We start from the raw sequence: 17,412 nt of genomic DNA on the forward strand, positions 1-17,412 counted from the left end.
TCAGATTTAGTTTTGACCTTAATTATGAGGAAAGATAAGGGACGGGTTTGACGTGATTTCAATCTTTGAAATCACGCAAACATGAATTTAGATTTGCGGGAAATAAAAAAAAAATATTTTATGGGTGAAATCAGAAGAGAAAATGTTGTATGAAGAGAGGAATAGAGAAAGAGGAAAGAAACAGGATAAGAAGAAATCGTTGGAGTGAGAAGGGAAGAAATGATGAAAATCAAGAGGAAAATACCTTAGAGAATAGCAAGGAGGCTGGACACGATCTTCAAGGGATCTATAGCTCTGATACCATGTTAGAAATGGTATTCCACCTTCAACACAGGAGAAAGAGAAGCAGAGAGGGAGAGAGATATCGATGGCTGCAGAAAAACCCCACTCAATTAGGGTCTACTATATGTTGTATTAGATATACACACGTACATTTTATTAGGGTACAAAAACACCCTTTACACAAAGTATAGAATTTACAACATGCCATTAATGAGCATGTGTTTAAATACAACTTAAAAACAGATTGGGTCTGGATCTGAGATCTAGACCCAGTCGTGATAATATTTTCAACTATGACATCGCTTGGATTGGGGGTGAGTGTAAATCATATTTTATCTTGATAATTAGAACATATCAACTAAAGAATCCAGTCATCCATGCAAGAAGTCAACATGTATACTCATTTTGACTTTACAATGATGGTCTGTGTATACATGACTTCTTTAATGGGACTGGATTCTTTACATAAAAATAAAATAATGGAGATGACAAAACAAAATTAAAACATGTTAAGGTTATTAAAAACAAAAAGAAAAAAAGTCCAAGTTGTGACACCTTAAGGAGCCTCCCAAGTCCCAAAGAAACACAGACCTCTTAAAAAGCAAGTTGTCCACTATTGTCACCACAACACGCCAAATGGGTTGTCGTACCCATGTCAACATGGGTACGGGTACCGTGCGGCGCTGGTCGGATCCCGCACTGCGCCAGTTTGGGTCTAATTCAGACGCAAAACTCAAAAAAACAAAAAAAAAAAGCAAAATCGACACCCCTTCCCCCCGAAACCCTCTCGCTCTCTTAGTTTGTTTTCGTTATTTCACCCGAAGCCCCTTTTTCAAAACCCTTGCCCCCTTTCCACCTTCGATTGCATGATGAGGAGAACAAGAAGAGGAGAGAGAGAGATAATGAAGGAAAACAAGAAGAAGAAGGGGAGAGAGAGAGAGAGAGAGATACCAACATGTCCCTCCCTCATTCTCTTCTTCTTCTTCTCCTCCTCTTCCTCCTCCTCCTCGGTTTTCCTTCAACTTCTTCTTCTCCTCCTCCTCATGCTCCTTGTTTAGGGATCACTAAAAGAGAGAGAGAGGGACGGTGGGGGTCTCTTTTCTCTTTATTATAAAAAGAAAAGAAAATTTATTTTAACAGCCCCTCCTCTTCTTCAAAAAATTCATTTTAACTTCTTTTAAATTCAAAATATTAAATTCATCCTCTTTTTCAAAAATTCCATTTAACTTTCGTTTATATTCAAAATATCAAATTCTCTTCTTTTATATATATATATATATAGTTGTGTCCCAGTAACCACATTTTTTGGAATTGCCGTGCCCTACTTGTACCCGTACCCATACCCAGGTGACATAAGTTGTCCATGACAGTGCATAGTAATGATGCCAATGTCATGACAATGTCAGTCTACCACCAGCCTTTTTTGACATTAGACATGTGAAATCTAATAATTCTTTTACATTTTGCCTATTACATGCTATTTTAACTGTTTAAACTATGTAGGAATTAAATGGATAATCCCAAATCTGTACAAATAACATTGCTTTATACATTCAGTCACAATGTTAAATTATTACTCCAGCCCTCAAAAGACAGTCCCTTTCTTTCATGTTGCTATTGATCATTGTTGAACAATTATGCTGCCTGGTAACACAAAATTTACAAGACGCCAGGTCCTCTAATGTTTGTCATCATTTTTTTCATTATGAGTAATAGAATTGCATTTATGAATAAATAACTTATTGAATTTAAATTCTTTGGTTTGGGCAACAAGAGGATATATGCAGACCATAGAGTAAGCACAATTTCATGATGCATTCTTCACATATATTCAATGAATGATGTGTTTAAGATTATGAACAGCCAGGAGATAGATTTTGGCTCATTTTGGACTTTGTGAGTTCAAGCCGAGGAATTATGGACAATACATTGAATATGAACGGCGTTGTTTCTTCTCAAGATTGTTCATGGAGCTAACTGCCTTATGTTATTTTTCTTTGATTTTTTAATTGTCAAGAATACTACAGTATGCTGTAAGTTACAATTTGAGAATGTTTCCCTTTATTATAATGTAGTGGAAATGGTATTTAATGATTAGTAGAGTGGTTTATGATCTAAACCTTCCCCTTTCATAAGATAAACTAACCAAAACATCCCCATATACTCCAAGCCCTAATAAATCCACAAATGATCAACCGTCAGAAAAAGTTGGAAATTGTTAAATAGTGTCCTTGTTCTTCACAAAAAGAAATTAGAAGTGCTACCAACCACCCAGATTCCCATCTGGGGTTCATATAAAGAAAATTCAAAATGCTCATGAAGGATATACATTTTTACCTTTATGGTGTGCACAAGAGTTGTTGGGCACATGTCATCTTCATCCTGTTTCATTGCTGCTGTCCCTCGAAAGAGATCAAATTGAGTTCCAGGCGGGAGCAATCCTGAAAAGGCCACCAGCAACCATTATATTTCCTGATATTATCTACATAAGAATAAGGTCAAAACAAAATCATGCACTAAATACTATAAAAATGAATACATAATAAAAATACCTTGATGCTGCTGCCACTTTAATGCTTGACCAATCAAAGCCATTAATCGTGATGGTGGAACAACATTGACTTCAGCAGCCAAAGCTGAAACAACGTAATACATAGCACACATGTAACTAATATCAATCTAGGCCTTTCAAGATTGAATAATTCTCAACAACAATGGAGAGGCAATTGAAAAACAAACACATGAAAGCAAACCATATCCAAAAAACTTCACTAAAAGAAGCCCCACACGTTGCATTATTACTTATGTGAAAACCAAACACACACCTTTCAACAGCAAAGAACCCACAAGGTAAAACTAACAGGCAGTGACATAAGGTCTTTTCAAAAGCATTCAGTCTTATTTAAGCAACAAAAATATACACCCACACACACACAGAATCCATGAAATGATATGACAAAGCCAGGAAATGAAAAATAGGTGAGTCGATGAAGTTTCATTGATTTTGACTTATAACTATGCATAACGCAAACTAACGAAGGTATTGTCACTGAAATTTTGAAGCATAAACTTTCTTTGTAAATGGCATGTTGTTTCCTTCAGCATCAATTATACATGTTCAATTTAATTTTTAGAATAGAGTTGTACTACAGAATGGCATCCACATAAAAAGCTTAGAAAAATATTTATTAAGATAGAAACTTGCTAAACATACATAAAGATGTGTACGTGTACACACGCATGCACCCATGCTTGCAATTCCTTATGTCAAGGTCTGAAAATAGTTTGGTTATCACTTGTTCCTTCATCTTTTACTCAATTCCAGTCATCAACTTCAAACAGATTCTGCATTGGAATAGACTATGAAGTTCGAACAAATCTTATTTACAAGCATATCAGGCAACCTTTGGTGGGGCTGACCTCATGCACAAAACCATGATTACGCCCTTGTGAAGGTCCCTGAACCGTGGTATGAAATCATAGCATGTCATGCATACAGGTTTAGGGTTAGTGATTTTGATTGTCACTTTGAAGTTTTATTCCAAGCATGTGGAGGTAATGCAAAATTTTAAACTACATGCCACATAGCAAGGTTCAATGTTTCAGCAAACATTGAAACACTGTGCAGCATCTTATGCAAAACTTTTGCAATAATCCTTCGAAGTTGATTTCATTGCAGAACATCAGGTGCCTATACCTCTCTTTACAAAAGTAAAATTCATCACAATTCAATAAGGTTTAGCTTATTTATTCAAACCAATGGAATATGGAAATTCTGAGCACATATTTGCTGAAAAAAACACAAGCCGTCCAATTAGACATATTAGAGAAACCAGGTTCATGTTTTTTGGCAAGAATAATTAGGGCAAGACAGGAAAACTCTATGCAGAGTATGCCTAGAATGCAAGCTGAAATGTTTACATCCTTCACAAAAGTTGGTCAACAACATTGCTTTTATTTCAGCGAGTAGTAAATGTACATTTAATGAGTCTACTTATTCACCCTGTACGACCTACACAGATACTTATCATTATATGATGAAAGCCCAACTGTGTCATGACTCATAATTCTGAAATACACTGTGGTTCTTAAGTGACACAGAAATCCCATGCAAATCTCCAACTGTCACCAGAATTGAAATCATTTAATGATTGATATCGACATGTGGTTTCTGGATAATCTTCACAAACAAAACTAACAGAAAAAAGGACTCATCAAAGTGAATCATGATGGATTCATAATCAGGAAGAAAGTGGTTTTGAGAGCAGTGTATTAAAAAGTGGGCCTGCAACAATGAGGCAGAGGTGTGAGATTAGAAGATAGTGCAGCAAGAAATTTTCCAGAGACATGAGGTAACACAAGAAAAGATGAATAAGAAGTGTTTTAACCAAGGTTGTCACTCAAGGAAGCGGGAGCAGGAAGCTATTCGGGAAGCAGAAGCGGGTAGCAAGATATTTCTAAAAAATTAGGAAGCGAGAAGTGCAGAACAACTTAGAAGCGAACCGGGAATCGTCTCGGAAGTGACAAGAGAATCGAACCCAAAGCGAAAAAGGATTTAAAGAGGAAACCAAGAGATAATCGAGTGGGATGCGAATAGGAATCGAACAAGAAGCAAAAACATAGTTATATATTTCTAATTTACCAAAATATAAAATTTATGTTATCATGAACAAAATAAAACATAAGTAGATAACATTAAAGTTGATCTATTAATCTCAAAACTAAATCATATATGCAAGTGAAACTCAAGGTTACCAAACTAGGAAGCAGAAGCAAAAAACAAAATGAGAAGCAGAAGCGAGATATTTTAAATTTTATAAGAAGCGGGAAGCGAGAAATCAATTTAAAAGCGAAATAGGAATAAAAGAGGAAGTGATACGGGATCAAATAGGAAGCAAAATACAAATCAAAAGAGAAAGAAATAAAAAGTAAAATAAAAAATATTATTCTTAAATTTTGTGGTTTCGTAGTCTAGAATTAAATTCTTCTCAAAATCTAAAAATAATGGTTAAAGAAAGCACATGAGATGAGCGGGAAGCGTGGAAGGAAGAACATGAAAAACATAAAAAGAAGTGTGAGAGAAGCGTATAGGAATCATGTAGAGAAGCAGGGAAGAAACGTGTGGGAAGCGTGGGAGAATCGAGATTCCTATCAAGTTTCGGAAGAGAAGAGTTTTGCGCTTTCAAAGCGAGTTTCAGGGAAGCGCGCTTCCCACCTATCTATGAAGCTTCTGGTAAGTTAGGTTTTAACTTTCGGCAGTCGTTTCAAGCTTATGATTCTATCAAGGATTCTTAAAGTGCAAATCAAAAAAGAAACTATAACCAAAGTCAATATATTGCAGAATTCAATTCATCTCCAAGAACTCAAGAAGTTAAACTCAAATCCACAAGCATAATTTAATAAGCAGGTGGCTGGCCTACTTTGCAAGAACTGATTGATTGTATGCAAAGTTTATAGAAGAGCACACAAAATGTACCATTATTTAATTCCCCTTCATGCTTCTTGATAAAGCTTACAAATCACTTCATTCATGAAAAGAGGCGCAAATGGAGACACTTACAAAAAAAAATGTAACAGGTCAATTATCAATTGAATCCACTAACAACATCAAGAAACTTCAGTTCACCATGCATGACAAAAGTCAATAAATCAAATTATATAAAACAGAGTACGATGAAAGTATTTGTGAAACACACAATTGAAGCTTCTACATAAGCATGCATGGGCATGGTTGCATGGGCTTCTTACACTAGAGTTGTTTCCTCGACACTCAAAAAAAATAGAGTTGAATTTTGAAACAAAACACAAAATATGCAACAACAAAAAACACCAGTTAAGGGTCCAACAAGAAAGGGAAAGGAAGAGTTAAAATAACTGGTAAAGAATCAAACCTTGAGCAATTTGTGCACGACGCTTCTCCTTAGACACTTCTTGATATGCCTGTAATGGGAACAGAAACTGGTAAAGCAAGCTACAGGATCTTGGGAGCAACCAAAGTTTTCTTTCAAGAGCAAAGCTTAAAGTATCAGCAATCAATACTTTCATAAGGCAGATTACTCATGCTGTCCAGAGTTGGGAGATATGTAAAGTAACTATCGCAGCCAATGCAATCAACTTTCACAAGGAATCAGAAAAGGAATAGTAGCAGAGAATAAAGAAATTTCAATATACAAAAAGAGTGCTTCTGTTAGCAACATAAAAAGCAAAAGCACTCTAATCCGATAACAATCTTGGAAAAGGATCAATGACCTGTGTGTGATGTCCTGATGTCCTACAACTGAACAAGCAAATCTATCCATCCACCAGACTCTCAGCCAAAATGAACATATGTTCAGCCAATTAATCAAAGTGATATACCCATTGATGAACGATCAGCACCAACATTGTAAAATATTTAACATTAAAAAAATTGAATATAAAAAATACCAACCATTGTAGTCAAACCTAAGACATGAATATCGATAAGCTTGACACCTGGCACATGAGCAATCACCTTGAAGGGAGCAGGCTTACTTTGATTATGTCATACAGACACTTCATTTAGTCAGAATATCCCTTGCCAATATGAAAACAAGGACATGAGACATGTCCCAACACTACATGAAGTAATCAATCCTGCAAAGGACTTGGTCAACATTGTCATCTCCATAACTTCATCTACCATTTTTTTATGATCTTGAGTTTTTACTTTTTCTCTGCTTGTAGCACCTTCTATTAAATGCTAATAAGTGGCAGGAGTGTTTTCATCATTTTACATGTTTGTCATCCAGCATTTGCATTTATGTAACAATACAATTTGTTTTGCTTCATTAATTTGTTCATCAGTAGTGGAATGAATTGCAACCTATCATATCTTAATGCCTGTAATTTGCCCTTATTCGGGTCATTTATTATAAATGTAATTCCAAGGGAGCCACAAGCAAATATTTGGAAAACATTAGGCGTCACAACCAGGCTTTCTTCTTCTCCAAGTTCTATTTGCAGACTTACAAGGTACATGATTTAGGTTTAGTTCAACTACTCAGATGCTGATTGGGCAAGAGAGTCAGATATTAGAACATTAGTTTTTTGTTATCTTATATTCCTAGAGAAAAAAAATTGGTATTATGGGGGAGTAGAGTAGCAAAAATGGTTTATGTAAGAAATCTAAGAACTTGGCCCAACAATGCATGAGAACTTCTACAAGCTCAAAATTTGCACTGATTCACAGAAAATAATTGCTGCCATAGAGATGCAAAAACACCAAAAAGTATAAAATTAGTTCCACTATTGAAGGTCTCCCCACTTTGATGATTGTCTCCAGAACTAACTAATAGCAAGAAATAAGCAGACTTTGTATTTACATCTCCAGCAAAGCATACTGAAAAATATATAACTTCACCTTATCAAATCATAACTCACAAAGTAGAAAACAGATCAAATTTGTGGACATAACTGCCATTTCAAAACATTTCAAAAATACTCCATTCTCTAGAACCAAGAATGGTCCAGTCCACCCGCATCCAACTCCAACGCCATTAACTAGACCACTAAACCGTGTGGTTTTTATGACAGCATAAACATAAATGAGAATTTTTAGTGAGGAAGTACCTAGTCTTCAATCAAGGTATTACGCTGTTTCATAAAGTGATGAACCACACTGTGGTTTAAAAAATCTGGTCCACTAAAAAGATCTAAAACATACATTGTCCTGCATAATCATGTGAATACCCAAGCTACACTAACAGAGGAGCAACGCATTATCGCACTAGCATGTCTTTGCTACCATTAAGTATTTTTTCTTGGGATATATTTTTATGTTGGTCTACGCTATTCCTTGGTGTTTCCCACACTGCACTTCACACCACCCAGTGTACCTGCATCAATGCTGGTACTTCTGGGCACTGGTCCTGGGTCGTTTTTGGTGCTGCCACATATAGACATACCATATAATATACAGGATACATTATATGTTTAATAATATTTCATGCTTTCTACATTTTTATTTATGTATTTTGATGAAGATCATCACTTATTGCACATATATTATGTATATTATGTGTGTGCTTGTGTGCAACATACACAACCCAGCTGCACACTGGCACTCTTTTCTTCATACTGCGTACCAACACCTGTACCTATTCTTTTGGATATGTCCATTTTATTCCTCTGTTTTTTCTAAAGCAAAGAAAATTCATTTCTTAAACCACTGGTAAATAATAATGGTGACAAAAAGTCAAAAAGTCACACTACACAAATAATGCTCAAATGATTAAAGCTTAAAATCCTAACCTTGGGAACCCAAACACCAGCACACGATTTTCTCTAAACTTGTAGTTCTCACTCTTATGTGGTAACAAAGCATGAACAAGAAAATTCTAGCACACCTTCTCTCATCAACGTAATCCCTTTGGGTAAGTTGATAGTTGTTTTTGGCCCTGACTAATGTTAATATCTGACACATTATTTTTGCTATGTTAAAGGTCAAAATATTATTGTCAAATCTCAAAAGAAGAAGAAAATAAGGTAAACATTCCTCTTTATGATCCATTGTCTATATTTTGAAGTTTTCAATTTGGATCATGGAATGTGCAAGTTGAACATGTTTACCTCTGTTGAATCCTTTCATTTTTATTGGAAATTAAAGCATCAGAAGTTTTACTTTTCTTTTAAAGATATGCATATCTTGTCTGGTAGGGCAGAATTGATCCCTGGATCATTCCTGAAGTTTACATTATTCGGTGATTCTTGCAAGTTGAAAGATCATTTCATGGTTGAAGATTATAGGAGTCTGAAAATTGGGCTGCTTTCTTGCAAGTGTTTTCCAATTTACATTGTCCGAAGTGTTTGAATGTCATGTTCACTGAATATGCCTTGATTGTGGCATAAGCAATCTTCTTTATTCTTCTTGTTATAAATCTTTTTTTCTGGAACAGTCGGAGTTGATCTGGTTGTGACCTTCAATTGATCCTAGACTCTGGCATGCTCAAGTTTCTTTCTAGCTTACCACAACTAACAACTTTGCTGTCACAGGATGTTTGGTTCAATTTCCACACAATAAAATAATAATTCTGGGTTGGCACTGGCCTAAATGTGATTGGAAAACTCAAGATGGATTAATGGTTCTGATATTTGGAAGTCCTGGCCTAACACCACTGTCTTTTCTTAGAAGGGAGTGATATGGAGGCAGAATACAAATCCAATGCAGGATATTGGTCAGACCCATAGGAGAGGTATTCACATTAGTTCAAAACTCATCTGCCTACTCATTAGCCTCATAGAATGAAAGAACCCAACCTTTGACACCCATAATTCAATGGCATGGCTCAGATTAAAGAAGAACCAAGTTATCAAGCTCGTTTGAAGACATTACAAGAGAGTATGCTACACAAAGTAATATGGGTGACAAGGACTCATCCAAGAGTGAATACCTTACTTGGTTAGACACAAAAATTAAGGCACTGTTTGGAAGTCTTGCATCGTTGGAAATATCATACCAAAATGTGGTGATGGGGATGGACTTGGAGTTGCCAAAACCTCTTGTGAATGGTGTTGAAATGTGTTGGGGTTGCCAACTCCATCCCCAACACAGTGTTTTGGAAATACCACTGTTCCCAAACAGCAGAGGGGGTTGGGAAAACCATAATGCATTGCTCCCAAACAACAGAGGGCATTGGGGGAACTGCCAATGCACCTCCAATTCAAGGCTCCCAAACAGAGCCTAAAAGGAGATAGCATGACATCAGAATGTGGAGTCAGTTATACATCTCTTCATCTTAGTTGTCAAAGGAGGTGCCTAGGCGCAGCACCACCGCCTGGGCGATACAGTTTGGGCAGTGGGGCCCTATTTTTCCGCCTAGGTGGGGTCCGCCTAGGTGATAGCCTAGGTCGGTTTTATTTAAGTCGTTGACATTAGTCAACAACTATAAAAGGGGGAAAAGGGGTCCCTTTTCCCCTTTTTATTTGTGCGCTCTCCTCTCTCTCGCTAGGGCACGAAGAAGAAGAAGAAGAACATACAGGTGCAGGTCTCTCTCTCTCTCTCTCTCTCTCTCTCTCTCTCTCTCTCTCTCTCTCTCTCTCTCTCTCTCTCTCTCTCTCTCTCTCAGTGCAAGGAAGAAAAGTGATTCATTTGATTTTTGCCTGCCCCAGCAATATTCCATGATCCAGAAAATTGTTTGAGATGATTTTTCCTAACCTAAGTGGTGATATGTAATTTCTGAAACATTGAATATGTGCTTGTTAATACGTGAAACATTGTGCATGTTTTTGTACATTGTTTTACTTTTGAAGTCAATTGAAATTTCCTACTGAGTTTAGATCATAGTCACATATATCGGCAATATTTTCAAAATATTGTGATATTATCGATATTTGTGACTATGGTTTAAATCTTCTTGCTCTAATGTGTGTCATACTATGTAATTCTTGGCTTCTTTTGATTTCTCTTCTTGTTGTTTAACTTTTAGTGCATGCATTTAGAACTAATAATGTATGGTATTCTGATGCACTCTCCCGATATAGGTTTGCAATTCTTCCGTGTTTTTTATTATCTTTGCTTAAGTTAAAAAAAATAACAATAATAAATTTATTGATTGACACATGTTCACATTCGTCAAGCACCGACCATCTGTCTTAAGAATTTTGATTTTAAGGCCATACCATGGTTGCCAGTCAAGGAAGCGGGAGCGGAAGCTAGAAGCGGGGAACTTTCAAAATTTTAGGAAGCGAGAAGCGTGGGATGACTTAAATGTGAATCAAGAATCATCTCGGAAGCGACCTAGGAAGCGAGGGAGAAACGAAAAAAGAGAAAAAATAAAAATAAAAATACAAAAAAAATGAAAAAAAGGGGGGAAGTGTGCTTCCCATAAATTGGAACCGTGTTTCCCATAAAAAGGAAACGCGCTTCCCAACACGTTTCGGAAGCGCGACGTTTCGCGCTTTCGAAACGCGCTTCGGGGAAGCGCGCTTTCGAAACGCGCTTCGGGGAAGCGCGCTTTCGAAACGCGCTTCGGGGAAGCGCGCTTTCCCAATAGGCTAGGCGCTTTCGATAACTCTGGGTCATACTATGTTATTCTTAGGCTTCTTTTGATTTCTCGCTCAGTCTCGGGCTCGAGCCATGAAATTGATGTTTATTTATATGTTTTTGTAAAAAAAATTATAAAAGCCCAAAAGCATGTTTAGACTATTACTTATTATATAATATATTATATATTTATATATAATAATATGTGACAATGTGTGTTTCTGTGAAACGCTGAATTCATATTTTGTGTTTATGTTAATTGTTGCTTATGCTTACTCCTTTTAATTTAGCGAATTTACATGTTACTTTTTTTTAGATTCTTATCATTTTTTAGAACAACGATGGAAGGGCTTCTTCTGCAAATGCTAGAGGGTTCACTCCAAGCTCGATATTTCCAAATTTGGAAGATATGCAGAACTTCAAGCAAAAATCAAGTGATACAGCATGGGAGTGAGCCTATATTAAAGATAAACAAGATCCGGATTTTGTGATGTGCCTAAAATGTGTAGGTCTTGGAGGATGCCTCTCAAAGGATCCTGTATTGAAATATTGTACATTAGTTGACTTGGAGATGCCTCTCAAAAGAACACTGAAGTGTAAATTTTGTGATTTTATAATGCATGGAGGATTGTATAAATTTAAATGTCATGTTGAGGGGCACACAACTTTACTGTAAAATTATGTACACGTAACATTCCTTTGAATATTTGTGTTGAGGTTCTTACTAGTCTTAAAGAAGATGATGAGAGAAATGCACAAGTACATGCAGCATTTATGGGACAAAAATTGCCAGACGTGGTCCTTGATTCAAAAGACGAAGATGACTCGCCATCATCATCTCAAGCCATAAACGAAGGAAATCATTGAAATGAAGTTTGATACTGAAGAATGAAGATGACTTTTATACATAGACATATGTTTTTGAACTCTATGTTTAGTTAAATGTATTGTGTTGTTAAATGTTAAATGTTTTGTGTTGGACAATGTATTGAGCAGGTTATTTAATATAATTGTCTTATAGTGTTCGACGACATTTTTTTTGTCTATTGCTTATTGTTGATTGATTTTATGTTATATACATGTTTGTTATTAATTTTAGTAGTTTGTTTACATATTTATATGTTTTTTTTGTTTTTTTATTTGGGTACCGCCTAGACTGCCTAGTCCCCGCCTAGGCTTTTTAGGGGGCTCACCGCCTAGGCTTCGCCTAGCACCTATGACAACTAAGCTCTTCATATATTGTGGAGGAATAAAATCTTTAGTTAGCAAATTTTGGCAAATTATTGTGGGGAATGTTGTGATAGGTTCTCAAGGAAATTCTTTTGGGTGCTCACTCGAGATAATCAGGAAAAAGGCTAAAGTTGTTAAGACGCAGATGAAATTCATTTGGCATTCCCTGTGGATTGAAAGGACCCCCAAGTAAAGATATCTTAATGTCATTCCCTGAATGACCTTATAGTTTAGATTTCAATAGTTTGTTCCAATGAAGGCCTTGGTTGTTTAGGTTCCTATCTTCCAGGATATTTTGATCAAACTGATTACTAGTGTGACTTTTTTATCCTTTTTTCTCATCACAATTACTCTCTTTTATTTCCATTTTTACCTTCACAAAAATTCTTGCTTTCTGATTTCAGCAAGGGGGGAAGAGCAGAAAATTGACCATCTAAATTAGGGTTGCACATGGGTAGGATCCAGGAAGGGACTTTTGCAAATTTTGGCTGTCCCGCAATCCGACAACCCAATGTGTTTTCTGATCCGAAATCTGAACCCTTTGCATCCCTAATCTAAATACTTACTTAGGTGAACTAGTAGCACTCAAACAGCTACAATAAATTCAACTGATCACAGTATCTTTACGGAATCACATGAGGGCCAATAATTCCTATAGTGGCTTATCCTAGTTTTAACTTTTAAGATATCAACAGCCTGAACAGAGCAAGCAACAGGTCTACAAAATGTGATCTTAAGACCCAAAAAGGATAAGTTGATCTCATATGTAAAATCAGTTCTCAGACATCAGATCAACCAAACCTTGAATAACAAAAAAGTAATGTAAATCATAGTTATTCTTTCAAAAAGAAAAAGTGGAAGTCAAAAGCGCAAAGCATGGAACAAAGAAACTATACAATTGCATACTAAAATGATAAATCACGTTATAGAATACAGACCTCATGTGGATCAAAGTATGTCCGGACCAGGAGATGCTCAAGTCGGAGATATCTTTCAGGCTGCTCCTGTTTCATGACACCCATTGCCTGAGTCTGTCTCAGAATAGCACGTGCAGTGTCCAATTCCCGAAGCTCTATCATCTCCAAAACAATCTAAAGAGGAGATAAAATCAGAAAAGAACAAATAAACAACAATATACACAACCCACAAATCTATATTAAGATGTTCTCTGAATATAATTTAACGTAAAAGGTTATACACATGAGAATATAACTCAATAACCCAATATGTGATAACTAATCAAGCTATTACAAATACAAAGAGTACTTGTCCCAAAATATTACGCAAGAAAAAAGTACCTATAACAGGAAAAAAAGGATAAATGCAAGGCAACTAGCTTGCTTCTTTCTTGGTAGTTCTTTTTAGAAGAAAACCACCACAAGAAAATAAGTTCAAAACCTGTGTATGAGGAAATTCCTCATTTATAATTCGAAATTAACAAATAGATAAAACAGATAGGCAACAACTAAGTTTGTTCACCTGCTCGTACAAGTCCTCGAGCTTCTTCCTCGGAAGTTTTAGCTGTGAAACTTGCGGCAATATAGCATCCCACCTCCCACTGTTAATGTCAGCAACAAAGGTCTCCAGGCTGTCGACTGTGTTCAAAGAAACCTGGCACTCACTCTGCAGTACCTGAAAAGTCTGGTGTAGCGAATTCTCTTTGCAAAACTGAAGCACAATCTTAATGACACTGCATATACAGAAAAAATGGGAGGGCCGTCCAACGTCCCAAACGAAACTTATTCACAAGTGCGGCCAAAAGATGTGCTACATTGCCAGTTGCACTAAAACCAACAAGAAAAAACGCACATATTCTACGGATTTCGACGAATGGACTATGAATGGCCCAAAAGAAGAACTGCACTGCTAGTTGCACTAAACGCACATATTATACGGTTTCAGACGATGGATTAAAAATCCAAGCATCCACAATGATCATCCACTCATAACCCACTCTACTTGCACAACTCAGCACGTGAGATTCTCAAATTTTATCTGAATAGTATACACCAAGTTCACGCTCAATTCAACAGTAAATTGCTGATTCTCGACGAAACCCATTCGTTACGGGATGCTTTTGAGCAAACTTTTGTGAATTACTCGACCAAATCGAAATCATGCAAAGTTTTATCGGCGATGCTCAAAAGCTTCCCCTTAAAGCCCAGAAAAAACCTAACAGAAATCCCTTCCCCAATAACATATGATTTAAATATCGATGAAACTACAGATACGAAACCCCAACAACCATTCTAAAGATTTAAACAGGAAACAAGAAACGCAGATTGGAATAAAACTAAGAAGGAGCCCTAGAAACCACAGAGAAGAGGAGAAAACGATTGCTCACTCTCGAGCCTCGATCTCTAGAGTCGACATCGTAGGGTTTGCTGAATCACGGACTCTTCAGCGAGAGCGAAGAGCTGCGTGCCTTCCGAAGGCCCCTTCAAGGGCAGAGAGAGAGAGAGAAGGGTTTAAGGAAGAGGGTCGACGCTGAAAACCCCTCTTGTTCCCGAGATGGAGACCGCGGGTTGGGTTTTGGACTTCGAATATTGTATCTGGACCGGTTTAAGAGTCCGGGTCCGGAACTGCGTGATAAGTTTAGGGGTGTAACTGGGTCGGGTTCGGATTTGGTCTTATCAAACTCGATTCTGGATCGGGTCTTAAAATTAGATCCAAACCCGACTCAATCTAGTTCGGGTCTGGGATAAGGTTCGGGTATGGCTGAAAATTGTGGACACATTTGGGTTAGCAGGTTCGGGTATGTATCGGGCCGTGTCTTCAATAGACCCCTTTATTTAATCGAGTATAAGAATTAGACCCAAACCCTACCCATTTTGATTCGGATCTCGGTATGGGTCTGAATATAGCTGAAAAGTATAGACCCATATGGGTTAACGGGTTCGGGTATGATCTGTTTGGGTCTTAACGGGTTTGGATTTCAACTTGAGTCTCGATATGATTGGTATTGTAGACCTTATTATCCACCAATCAAAAAATATGTAGATTAACTGAATCATCTATTCAATAAGAAGATTATATGTTAACAAATGAGAAGCTTATCAACTATTCTAAACAATAGTGGGTCGGTTTCAACGGGTTCAGTTCAGGTTGGTTCACATATAAAACGGGTTTGGTTACATAATTGGTTCGAGTTCGAAAACAGAGTGCATTTGAATTTGGGTTTGGTTTGGTTCAATTATAAAATGGGTCAACAATTGTAGGACAATCGAACTTACCCTATTGTTCGACAATGAAAAAGATAGGCAGACGGATCCATACCAACTGATCCAAAACTGTATAAGTTTTGGTTAGATGCACCTGAATCCGACCAAATATGGGTGAATATGAGTAACCTCTAGTTAGGTATGCAAATGGATCGGTTTGGTCAGTCATCGATCCAATTCAGATATACATAGTTTTTGGGTATGGACATTAAAACAGAATCCGAATGTGATCTCAGATAGGTTTCAAACATACGTGGTTTGAAAAATCTCTGATTTGGACTCGATTTGGTTCAACATTTTCTGTTGGATCTGTTCTCAAATACAGTCAAAATCTATCAATCTGTGTTTTCCGATATCTAAAATATATGTTATATATCAACCTTTTTTAACAAAGGATCCAATAGGGCCATTTAGAAATTTCAATTTGGATTCAGATCTAATTCATCAGTTCCACTTCAGAATTGAATTGAGATTTGATGCTTAAAATTTTGATTGGATTGGTTCAATGATGATTTGGCTGAATTTCTTGTACTTAAATTTCCGATGGTACATGACCACTAGGACCCATTTCTCCTATTCGTTTGGGTATAGTATTTTGTCCACTTGGGGGTTATCGCCAACCGGATTTGAACCCAAGCTACTCAGTTAAGATATTGCAATGTTAACCAATCCAGCGATCTTATGGGTGCTAGCTCGTAGGCAGTGTAGTGTACCAGTCAGATTATACCTCATTAAGTAAGCACAGAGATCCTAGTTCAGCCACTGTAGCTGTTTCGGGTTATGCGCGGCCGTACCAACATGGGAAACAATGCTTCCCGCTCTTTGAAGTAGGGCTGGACAACGGGCCGGGCGGCCTCTGGCCCAGCCTGAATGGGTCAGTCTTGGGCATAGTTTTTGGAAGAATGCCTGAGCCAAACCCGGCTTAAACCCAATCGGACAAAATCGTAAGTCCGGTCGGGCCAACCTGCAGGCTTTATATATATATAATCAAGCATGTGATTCAAAAAATGTATTAATCTTGGATCCCATCTATTAATTCATATTTTTTAAATTTTCACTAAAAAACCTGAATTCAAGGAAACAAATGAGAAATGTTGTGATTATAACCCGGCCAGACTACATTGGAATTAGGCCCATGAGCCTAACGAGCAGGTCATGGGTTTTGTATCAGACCCTGACCTAAACTGGTCTAAGCCCGACCCGATTGGTCAATGGGTTGAGTCTGGTCAAGCCCGTCCACTAAACGGGCTTGGCTGGCTCGGCCCGCCTTTTGTCCAGCCCTACTTTGGAGTGCATTTCTCAGCTCTACAGTCAAACTAAAGAACCTAACGATTGTGGTTTTGGAAAACCAGCTTAATTAATGATTGTGGTTGTGGTTTGCGCAAGCTCAAGTGCAGGATTGGGTTCTATATATAGGGTTATTAGAATATGTTTACTGAAAATATGAGAGTATGAACATGGCAGTTTCCACATTTGTTTTTTTAGCAAATCCAACCCTGCATTGAGCGTGATCCATTTGCTAGGAATCGATTTTTTGATCATGTATTTTTGATAAAAATATGATTTTTTATTTCTTATTGGTTGTTTAATTTGTCAATAAAGTATTTTTTTATTTATTTGTATGTTTAAATATTTTTTTATAAATTTTTTAAAGTTTTACTCCAAGGAAATGGGGAA

The 17,412-nt window shown here is 37.0% G+C and overlaps 1 protein-coding gene across 1 annotated transcript in view; it reads right to left on the reverse strand.

Moving 5' to 3' along the window:
* Positions 1–14,976, reverse strand: part of LOC149836107 (suppressor of mec-8 and unc-52 protein homolog 1) — a 71,425-nt gene extending 56,449 nt beyond the window's left edge. The window contains exons 1-6 of the mRNA XM_090010787.1: positions 14,859–14,976; positions 13,994–14,204; positions 13,453–13,605; positions 6,174–6,222; positions 2,835–2,918; positions 2,620–2,723 (exon numbers count right to left, since the gene is read on the reverse strand). Coding sequence (XP_089866913.1) covers positions 2,620–2,723; positions 2,835–2,918; positions 6,174–6,222; positions 13,453–13,605; positions 13,994–14,204; positions 14,859–14,887 — 630 coding nt within the window. The 5' untranslated portion in view covers positions 14,888–14,976. The remainder of the gene's footprint in view (positions 1–2,619; positions 2,724–2,834; positions 2,919–6,173; positions 6,223–13,452; positions 13,606–13,993; positions 14,205–14,858) is intronic.
* Between the last annotated feature and the right edge of the window lie 2,436 nt (positions 14,977–17,412).

This window comes from Nuphar pumila, chromosome 6 (assembly GCF_984573655.1).
Source record: "Nuphar pumila chromosome 6, dmNupPumi1.hap1.1, whole genome shotgun sequence".
Lineage (NCBI taxonomy): Eukaryota > Viridiplantae > Streptophyta > Magnoliopsida > Nymphaeales > Nymphaeaceae > Nuphar > Nuphar pumila.